This window comes from Scophthalmus maximus, chromosome 3, assembly GCF_022379125.1.
Source record: "Scophthalmus maximus strain ysfricsl-2021 chromosome 3, ASM2237912v1, whole genome shotgun sequence".
In the NCBI taxonomy this organism is placed as follows: domain Eukaryota; kingdom Metazoa; phylum Chordata; class Actinopteri; order Pleuronectiformes; family Scophthalmidae; genus Scophthalmus; species Scophthalmus maximus.
In genome coordinates this window covers 6,464,993-6,476,166 of record NC_061517.1, presented here as the reverse complement: position 1 = coordinate 6,476,166, position 11,174 = coordinate 6,464,993, and the positions used below count along the sequence as shown (strand labels likewise).

General features: G+C 44.0%; 1 protein-coding gene across 1 annotated transcript; it reads left to right on the top strand.

The window, feature by feature from the left end:
- The first annotated feature begins 1,288 nt into the window (after positions 1-1,288).
- Positions 1,289-9,818, top strand: ptk6b (PTK6 protein tyrosine kinase 6b). The gene is made up of 8 exons (XM_035645534.2): positions 1,289-1,958; positions 4,503-4,624; positions 5,514-5,677; positions 6,113-6,278; positions 7,011-7,172; positions 8,130-8,311; positions 8,398-8,551; positions 9,165-9,818. The coding sequence occupies exons 1-8, from the start codon at positions 1,549-1,551 to the stop codon at positions 9,344-9,346; spliced, it is 1,542 nt and encodes a 513-aa protein (XP_035501427.1). The 5' UTR covers positions 1,289-1,548; the 3' UTR covers positions 9,347-9,818.
- Positions 9,819-11,174: the final 1,356 nt, after the last annotated feature.

Sequence of the window (11,174 nt, the reverse complement as noted above, 5' to 3'; positions counted from 1 at the left end):
ATGAGTGGTTATTGGCTAATGGCTGTGCAAATATTTCAGGTTTTTTATCTGCGGTTTTCTCCAGAGAACGAGGAAGTATCATTGGACATCTCTGCTCAGTTTAAACGGACTATTTCCTTCCAGGATGCTGTATTGTGTTGTTGTGCCGTCCCTCTCCTCATAGGATGTGTTTCTTCTCGCGGTCAACTAGCTCTGTGAAGTTTAAAATCCCATTTCATAAAGTATCCACATAAAGGCCTCCACGGTCCGACCCGTCGAACGGCGACCACAGACTCTTTCCTCTGTCGCTGAGCAGGACTTTACGTGTCCTCCTTTCTTCTGCGAGTCTGTCACTGGTCAGGATATGTCGCTGCTTATAGGATCTCTGACAGTAAAGAGACATTCTGCCAATTTATATCCAAAGTTTAGGGCCACATGGCAACTTTGTTTTGAGTTTTGGTTTGATTCTTCCAATGTTTCAGATAGTCATCTGTACCTCCACCAAGCTTGTAGGAGGTTGGCCCAGTTCATTTGTTTGTTTTTTTGTCAGCAGGATTATACCCAGGAACTATACTGAACGGATCTGTTTGCAATTTGGTGGCTTGGTTGAATTCAAGGGGTCTGTTGGCCCTCGGCGGATGGAGATAGGAGCTCTAGTGCAATCCTATAGTTTATGTGTAATAATTTGGATGCTACTGAGTATTATTTGACCGGTAAGTACATCACTCTTGGAAATCTGCTGTCACCCCATGAGACCCCCCCCCCCCCCCCCCCCCCCCATGTGTTTTGTTCAGAGCAATGTATGTATTGGCCTGCATACATTTTTTTTTACAGACGTACCTAATGAAGTGGCCAGAGTTCAGGTGCAGTCCGGGGTGTAGCACCAAATTCTGGGCCCTGTACATAAGCAGTGTCTGTGGGCCCCTTTTGTAATGGGTGAGAGGGCCCTCAGAGAACCTCCACTATTTTTTGAAACACACAGCTCAGTGTCTCAACCGATGTATTCAGCCAATCGTTTATTAATGTTATAACACTAATTGCTTAGAAAACTCTAATCAAAGTCAAACGAAATATTTTTTTTTTTGTTTAATTCCAGGCTTTGCAGGGGCCCCTCGCCCTTGGCCCCTGGTTAGTCTGTCCCCTTTGCCCCCCCCCCCCCCCCCCCCCAGTGCTACGCCCGTGGGTGCAGTTCTACCCAACAAGCATTTACATCATCTGCAAAACCTTCCAGACATTCGCAGGTGCCATTATCTCAGCACCATCGTGACAGAGACAAACTACTCGGGGGGAGATTGATGAGGCGCCTGTCGGAGCAGAGCTTCTCTCTTCTCTCTCTCTCTCTCTGCGCCACGTCAGGAGGTTGCTGCCGGTCCCTTCGAGTTCGAGCGCAGCAGCGCCAGCAGGTATAACCATGTGATCAGTTTCTCTGGAAGAGCATTCCGAGGATTCCGAGGATTCCTCCGTCCCCCCCTCTACCTGTCGGACAGGTGTGGGCGGCTGACGCGCACAGTGGCGCACTGGGGCCAGAGGCGGCGGCGGCTCCGCGCGCGGGGCCATTCATGGTTATCTATGGGTGAGTGTCTGCGGAGAGCTTGTCCATGTCTGGAGGGACTATGGCAGAGGATTTTCACGGACAAAAAGCCTTCACCTGCAGAAGGAGTAGGAGAAGGAAGAGAAAGAGACGGAGGCGGTGACGGCGCGAGCGGTGCGGAGGAACCACCGCGCCCGGCGCCTCCGCAGCCGCCGCCGCCGGCGCAGGAGACGGTGTCCGAGGGCAGCTCCATCTACACGGCCGTGTGGCAGTTCGCGGCCCGGCACGAGGACGAGCTGTCGTTCCAGGAGGGGGACCGGTTCAGCGTCGTCAGCCGCAGCGGGGACTGGTGGACCGCGCGCCGGATCGACAAGAACGGCCGCGTCCTGGACACCGGCATCGTGCCCAACAACTACCTGGTGCGGGCCGAGTCCCTGCAGACGCAACCGTGAGTGTTGGCAATCGGCTTCATAAACCGCAGCACACACGTGGGTGAAGGCTGCCCCCTCTTCCCGCTTCGACTTACAGTCTAGTGACTGGTTATGGAAGTCAATCACAATCATCAATTTGATCCAATTCTGTCAAGACGCAAGACTATGCTGTTACTGTACTGTTGACATTGATAGGGGAAAAAAGGTAAATAGGCTACATTAAAAAAAATTCTATAATGTATTATAAATGTGTATATATATACACACAAATAAAAAGTGTATATGCGGCACAACACAGGTGATCACACACTACAGCCTCTTATGGCCAACCTATCACTGTAGTGACTGAATACATTATGATCAAATCTCTGGCCACGACCTCCTCTGTAACCGACTGTGAGATCCAGCCTGGTCTCACAGCCTTGCACAATTCTGTGTGTAAGAAAACAAGGAAAACATTTGGATCTCCACTGACTCAAATTCCCTTTTTAAGTCTTTTACCTGCACGAGTTTCTGCCGAGACCTGACTGACCAAACGTGAAGCTTTACAGAAGCTTTAGCTGCATAACCAGTCACCACGCTGTTAACATTGGTGGATTAATCATAATGGGTCCAACATTCTGGTTTTGCTAATCCACGTGTGTGCAATACACCAGGATTGCGGTGCTTCTCGTTGGACTTGTATTCATGTTCGTACTCCACCAGGTCGAATAACATTAGGGATGAATTCGTTTTCCAGTCTGAATCTGGCTAAAACACATTCACCGACTTGACTTGAACACATTACAACATGTGAATGTCTGTAATCCAATTGTTCACAACTGGGGAACGTTAAAAAACTGATGTGTAGAAAACCTCATACATGCAAAAGCTTCCTTTAAAACTGAAATATTTACTGAGTAATTAATTCCACTCGTCCTTTACCAATTTCATCTTTTCTACGGAGCACGATTGGAGCTTTGGATCTAAAAAAATAATAGCTAATTCTCCGTAACCTGCCCCCCTCTGCTTCCTCTGTCTCCAGAGCCAACGCGTATTCATAATGAGAAAGATCACAGTCATGGTGCATTGTACTCTCCTGCATCACACACAGTGTGTGCCTCCAGCCCCCTCAGTTGTAAATAACACTGTGAAATGTCACCGACTCCTCTGATAATGTCAGGGCCCATGTCTGTGTTGTAGTGATGCAAACTGGGATGAAAACATGACAACAGTCTGCCTCCCCACTTCTTGTTTTTAATTTTTTTTGTTTTTTAAATCTCTCAGTTTATTGTTTTTAGCAGAATGGGAAGTGTGCAAAGTTTGGTTATTCCTGCATGTCGGCAGGTGCTGGAGGGCTGCAGTTCTAATAATAGCATATAATTAAAGAGTTTCTCTTTTATTACTTTATTATTTAGTAAGAGGTTTGCAAATATTTTCAAGGTTTATTTCAGCAAACTTTAGAGTCACAGTGTTTATTTTTGTTTCCACTCGCCGTGAGGTTTACGTCATGCGAAACTTGACAAGCTAAAAGGAAGTAAATACAACACAACTTTTTTTGTTTGTCTTTTTTCCCGTTTAGTCAACTTCAGCAATATGTCGTAAAATATTAACAAATAAATAAAGTGTGAGTGCAGACCTGTAGCAGGTAGGCCTTTTACTGATTTATATATTCTCCCAGAAATTATTCTGATAAACATTATTATCGTCATTTTAAGAACCATTTTTTGATATTGAATCACGTGAGCGCTCAGTTCAGGTCTACTGGTCGTTGTGCGAGCAAAGACCTACGCGATTTGTGACACTGCCGAGGGAAATGTGACCAAAAGTACACACTTGCGTTTAGGCCTCAGATCAAAACAAGGTGGTGCCTTTAGAAAAAGTACATTTTATAGACCTATCAAATAACTGATTATGACGAGAACGTATGATATGTCAAGAAACAGGCATGCAGACACAATGGCTATTACTGTGCTCAGTAAAAATGATTGAGTTCATATTCATGTATCGTACGATAAGGCGACATCGTAGTTACCGTGACATTCCGGACATCCTCTCTGCTGTGCACCGCCAGCAAATTACGTCAGACACGTTCCTACTTTATAACTTGCTCCACAACATTGTTTGAAAACCACACGTCGTCATGTCTTATCATCAAATCATGTTTTGGCACTGATCCACCTGATTATTACCATGACAACTTGCTCTTAGTTCACAGTTTGCCTTGACTCAAAGTCAAATATTTATTTTTGTGGAACTGTCTTGCACTAGATTGGCTCGAGTGCAGAATGAAGACTTGACTAAGCCCACAGACTAGTCTAAATATCTTTAAGAATATTGATTCAATGAGCCCAAACTGCAACCACTAACGCACAGATACAAGAACGTAACAAAAGCAACAACAACACTTTGCAAAGGTGCGAGAAAATACTGGAGGTAACGTTCTGCATCTGACATCAGTCTTTCTAAAAACCGGACCAAATGTGTTTATTTACTGAGAATCTCACATCATTGTTTTTGATTTTTGCAGCTTTAAATTCTGAATCCATGACTTTAATCCATGTCTTCTTGTTTTGATCCAGATGGTTTTTTGGCAAAATGAACCGCTTCGAGGCCCGGAGTCACCTGCTGGGATCAGGAAATGAAGAGGGATCTTTCCTCATCAGACACAGCGAGAAAGACAACGTTGGATATGTTCTCTCAGGCAAGACAAGGGAGGGAGGTGGGGGGGAGAAGGAAACAAAAGATAATTAGAAATATGTAATGTCCATGGAATAAAGCAAGTGTAAGGGAAGTGATGAGTTTAACTTCAGGTCTCCAACACAGCTGGATGTATTATACTGGCAAGGAATTGTACGAAATGTAAAGATTACAGTAGAATGGAGAAGTTGTTGCCAACGAGGAAGACCAAAGAGATATAGATTCTCACTGCAAGAATAGGAATTTCAAAGGCATTTGAAATGCGCCACACTTATAAGTTTGCAAACTACGTTGAAATGAGAGGATTGATGCCGCTCGTCTAACGTCCCTATGTTCAATACGAAGCTGCAGCCAAAAGCCAGTTAGCAGATCTTAGTCACACAAAAGTCATCAATTACCGTTTGTTCTCCGTTGAAAAAATTGTGCGCGGCAAAAATAACACTACAATTAAAATTTAGATTAGGGCCCATTTTTAATGACCAGGTTGAATTACACGTATTGCTTCATAATGGCCTTTACTCTCAAATCATATTTAATTTGTAATCTGTGGTATTTTGGCATAGCCATCAGTTAATGAATGCAATTCTCCTTGACATATTTAGATGTTTTACTATAGCAATAATAATAATAATAATGATAATAATAATTTGGAATTTAAAATGAATTGCATTACAATAAGAGCTTTAAGTTCCTCCTGGGCTGTGTGAAGTCCCTTAGTAATTTGACTTTGCTTTGGATTTCTCTGTGGATGTTTTTGCTGAAGTTTAAAGTGCAATGCTTTAGAGAAATAATGAAAGAAATGCCCCTAGGGGGGCAGGATCTTTGGGTACCCCCCCCCCCCCCCCCCACGTGTTCCTGACTTTGCGCCTGTGTTTGTGGATCTCTCTCCGCAGTGAGGTCCAGCAGTCGGGTGAAGCATTTTAAAATCCACCAAGCAGGTGATGGTAATTTTCACGTGGACAACAGCCACCTCTTCAGCTCTCTGTTCGACCTGGTGGAGCACTACAGCGCCAACAGCCTGATCACCACGGGCAGACTGGGAAGCCACTGCAAGCGGGTAGGGAAAGTCCTCGTGCTCCCTCTTACTTCCGGAACATCAAGCGATAACGTCTGCATTTGCTGCCGGAGCATTGGGACGCCGGCACGCTTCACCGTGTTTACTCGTGCACCAACTTGATGTCTTGCATCTGAGCCTGAACACAACACTTATTTTTAGGAAGTCATGCAACACAGCTGCAGATGTGATGTAGGTCGTACTAACGGGTCGAGCAGCAGCAGAGTTTTTGTCAGAATCACAGACAGTGAGATATATTTGTTCTTCCTCACGTCCCAATTTCGGACACATTGTCAGTTGTTGTTGTTCCTAAACCCTGTCAAATTCTTCAGTGGAAAATATTCAAGGCTCTGACAGGTAAAGACGCTTTAAACGGGAATCCATGTGCTGTATTAGTGTCCTAAATATGTTTGTATGTGTGCGTGCTTCCTGCATCAGAAAAAGCCAGACACCCCCGACTTGAACCATTTCATGGTGGACGAGTGGGAGCTCCCGAAAGAAGAGTTCACCCTGGTGGAGGAGCTGGGCACTGGATACTTTGCTGACGTCTACCAGGGATGCTGGAAAGGACATATTAAGGTCGCCATCAAGATCATCAAGAGCGGTAATTCATCCTGTCTGTTGAACTTACGAGGGCTGACTAGAGAGAGATACAATAACAGTTGTGGACAAAATCATTGAGCCATAACTTTGACTACATTTTCAGGTTCATTTCCCAAATCCAAGATTGTTTCCGCTTTTTCCCTCTTATTTCATTGTAAACTGAATATTATGGGGTTTAGCACACAAAATAAAAGACTTCTACTCGGTGCTCTGGAAAATTGTGATGGGAAAGTGTCAGTTTTGACATTTCCTTGTCAATCAAATGAAAAGGAATTGAAAGATGAATCATTTAAGAAAATAATTTCCTGCAGCCATAATTGCAGGCCTCTAATACTATACATTTTTGAACCATCAATCTGAGATATATCGATTGTGTTTCTACATTTTGCTGGCTATCAACAGGAATTTCATGAATGCTGCTAACACTTGATCATGGATGTACTGGCTGACATTCTCATTGGATAATACCATGAATAAGCAGGTGTACAGGTGTGGGTCCTGATAAAGTGTTCGCTGGGGGAGAAACACAGGATAAGCTGTCATGGTAGCTTAATAACAACAATATCTCCCCCTGTCCGTGCGAACATAAAAGCAGAAGATACACGTCCAGGTCACGTTGGCACAGTGAACTGTGTTAGATATATGAATGCCTTTCTTGGTTTCTTTGTGTCGCTTCTCTCCGTCTTCGCCTTCCCCTGCTCCTCTTTGACGTCTTCCCATCATCCGTGTCCAGACTCAGAGTTGAACCACCGGGAGTTTCAGAGGGAAGCCCAGATCCTGAAGAGTCTCCGGCACCGCCATCTCATCTCTCTGTTTGCTGTGTGCACAGCTTCGCCGCCGTACTACATCATCACCGAGCTGATGGAGAAAGGCAGCCTGCTCCACTTCCTCAGAGGTAAACCTCTCTCTCCGTGTCCTTCTGCTCCGGTCTTTTGTGAGAACCGAGGGGTTTATGTGGTCAGTTTACTGGAAAAGGCTTGGTTCTCTGTTCCGTCGTATGATACAAAAATCTCCATTTGTTTTCAGTTTGGAAGTCATTTCTTTCCATTCAGCACCAGGGATGTCGAAACGTGGAGAAACTGCACTCAGCTGCCAGTTTATTAGGTTTAAAAAAAGCAACAGTCCTGCAGTAAATCCTGCCGTCATGAAGATAATTGAATTTTTTTGTTGGAATTGCTTTTCGAGAGATGTTTATTATTATTTTTGAGGCAGTTCTCCATGGTCCTGTCAAACTGTATTACATTTACTGAGAGGTTCTTCTAATATTTTGTCCTCCTCATATCTATAGGTGAGGTAAATGTAAAAAAAACAAACACCTGTCAGTGAAGGTTTAGATTTCGGTACGTACAGTACGGACACGTCCCGGCTCATGTCAAGCGGACGAATTTTCCCAACGAATATTTTTTTCCCAGATCACAAAAGATGCTCTGATATTGATTCCACTGTGCAGTGTCACCATATGATCTGTGCAGAGTTGCCATGTTTGTGTGTATTCTCTGAAAAGTGGGCTACTTTCTTGGAGAGGCAGAGTGCCAGATAAGGGGGATACCTCACCTAATTATCTGGCAACCCGCTGTTTCAGCTGTCTTGGTTGAATTTTGATCATTGCTCAGGAAATCAGGACCCTTTTTTTAATAATAAGATATGAGATTTATATAATAAAGTGTAAGGGACAGATTAACTGCTCTCTAATAAATGAACATTAGTAACATGAATTATTAATTGTTTTTACTTTCTATTTATAATGTAGTGCAATGAAATCACCGTTTCTTGTTGTTGTGGCCATCGCAGGGCTCTGTACCGTTTGGTACTTATTGTTTCTGACTCGTGTGTTTCCGATTGTCCGTCTCAGGTCCAGAGGGGCAGCAACAAGACCATGCGTCACTCATTGACATGGGTGCCCAGGTGGCTGATGGGATGTCGTACCTGGAGGAGCAGAACAGCATCCACAGAGATTTGGCGGCTCGAAACGTCCTGGTGGGAGACGACTACATCTGCAAGGTGGCCGACTTCGGACTGGCCAGAGTGATCAAGGTTTGCAGGGAGGGAGGAAGTGTTTGCGAAGGATGAAATGAATGAGTGCAAGAGTATTTTGAAGACAAATGATTTTTTTCATCCAGGAGCCGTTCTACATCTCGGAAGATAAGAAGATTCCCTACAAGTGGAGCGCCCCCGAGGCCATCAGCCACGGGAAGTTCTCCAACAAGTCCGATGTCTGGTCCTTTGGCATCCTGCTCTATGAGATCATCACGTACGGAGGCATTCCTTACCCAGGTTGGTGGAGTGAGATGTTTGATTAGCACTTGGATATGACGTGAGTTGAAGTCATTTTTCCCATTGTTTTCCTCCAGAAGGGATCAAAGTTTGCAAGAGTGCCAGAACAGATTCGGCACAGTTTTCCTTTCACACAAAAACACTGCCAACATGACTTATCCACTGTTCTCATCAGTCCTCGAATCATACTTGTTCCCCTTTCAGACAGAACACACAATATGATAATCACTGGTGATAATTGACATTTTTTGAGGGTCAAGCAGCCGCAGGGTTTTTGCCAAAGTTACAGACGGTGAAATATATTTGTTCTTCCTCACATTCCAATTTCTAACAAAAAAAAAAATTGTTTTCCGCACCAAATTTTATTCCGGTGATCATTAAAAAAAGGTCCAAGGTGAGTTTTTTTTCAATGCAACGAAATAAAAGAAACCCTCTCAGTTGCAGAAAAGGTGTTTAAGGAACTGAGAGTCAGCAACTATGCTGAACAAATATATTTAAACACAGGGCGGTTTACGTTTGTGCAGAGAGTCTGCAGGTGTGTCTACAGGTGTTGTAGTGGAAATATCACTTCTGCTCCTCACACTTCCTCTCTCTCTCCATCTCTGCCCCCCAGCCTTCAGCAATCAAGAAGTGTACCAGCAGGTGACCAAAGGCTACAGGATGCCAGCTCCGCCCAAATGTCCCGACTTTCTCTATCGCACCATGTTGCAATGTTGGAGCGCCGAGCCGGCCGACAGGCCTCATTTCAAGTCCCTCAAGGTCCAGCTGGACAGCAGCTCCTACGAGATGGAGTGACACCCCGACGCGCCTTGACCTCCTGCAGTGCGCGTTCACCACCACAGAGGGGCAGCAGAGCGTCAGACACTGAGCGGGGATAGACATTCTGCACCAATGACCCTTATTTTAAAAGAAGTGAAACAATGCACAGGATGTTTTTATAGAATGACTGGACTGTGTGTGTGTGTGTGTGTGTGTGTGTGTGTGTGTGTGTGTGTGTGTGTGTGTGTGTGTGTGTGTGTGTGTGTGTGTGTGTGTGTGTGTGTGTGTGTGTGTGTGTGTGTGTGTGTGTGTGTGTGTGTGTGTGTGTGTGTGTGTGTGTGTGTGTGTGTGTCACTAGATCTGATGATCGTTTCCTTCTGGAGCTGACACCATTAGAATGTTGTCGACTTTTTTAGCAATCAAATCACCATTTTCATTTTTAAAGCAAATAAAAAGATTCACGGTCCATTTTCTCCAATTTGAGAATTTGTACCTTTATTCAGTCTAATGTGATCGTCGACTGAATATCGTTGGGATTTGATTCGTTTTGGTATTGATGGGCATTCGTCACCATTTCTGCCATGTTGTAGGCCAAATGATTGACCAGGAAATCAAGAGGACCAGTTAAATGCAGCCCATAATTTTCTGAATTAACTGATTAATGTAAGATAAATGCAAAGTTAGGAAATAGTTGAAAACATCCATCATATGTTATATACTGTACTGCAGTCTGAACTATGAAAAAAACATGCAGGGTTTAGAATTGAATTATATTATTTAAAAATAATTCAGGACACTGCATAGTCTCCATTGATCTGTCTCTACTGGTCTTTTAGTGCTGAAACGTGTCACATACACACGACTGAGGTCACTTGGGTCAACACGAGGACAAACTGGTGCATGACACTGTGTATGTGTGAGAATGTGTGAGTGTGTCCAAGTGTCAGTTGATACGCTGTATGTGACTCCCCGTCCTGCAGGTATGCGCCCTGTTAACCCAGTTTACCATATGAATGGAGGACCGTCAGTAATACAGTTACTCCTGGATAAATGGAAAAAATTAACAAATCCCCTCCGCTTGGACCCTTTAACTCCGCCCTCTTGACCCACGACATTTAAAAATTGGTTTCCAGGGTTTTAAATGTTCAACATCAAATTGTAAACACCTTGATGAAGTCCTATATTACAAAATATGGAGTTTTATACTAAAATGTAAATATATGAACAATGCAATTGGATAATCGTCACAATATTCATATAATACCAAATAATGCAAAGAAACATCCATGATTGGAGAAAAGAAAAGTCACGTGACTCCCAGGAAAAACACTCAGGAATATGATACAATATCACGAAAGTAGATCTGGCAGTCCTCAAGCCACCGCCTTGAACCCGGTCACCCTGAGACAGCTGCCTGGCACCACAGCAGAGCGCCGTCAAGAGCAAACAGACAACCACGCACACACAAACACGTCTGAGGCGGAATATACAGTACAGCAAAACTGATACGGCTGGAAAAAGTCTTCATACGAGGATTATGATCTGAAGCTCTCCAAAACGTAGTTTTCTATTTCTTTTTTTTCCCCCAGGAGTATTTATAGACATTTATCTGTAGAAGACATCGCAAAGAAAACCATCCCCACCATCCCAGCTGACATTGGGCGAGAGGCGGGGATAAGAGGTCGCCATCTTATCGCAGGGCCAACACACAGATTACCAGAAGACTTAACAAATGCAACAACAAAAAAAAAAATCCCATAAAAAGGCTCCATAAAAACAAATCGACACCTTACTCCTTTACATCCTGTCTATGTTTGGGGCAATATTTATTTCCCGGAGGGTCAAAAACGTGAGTGTGAAGTGT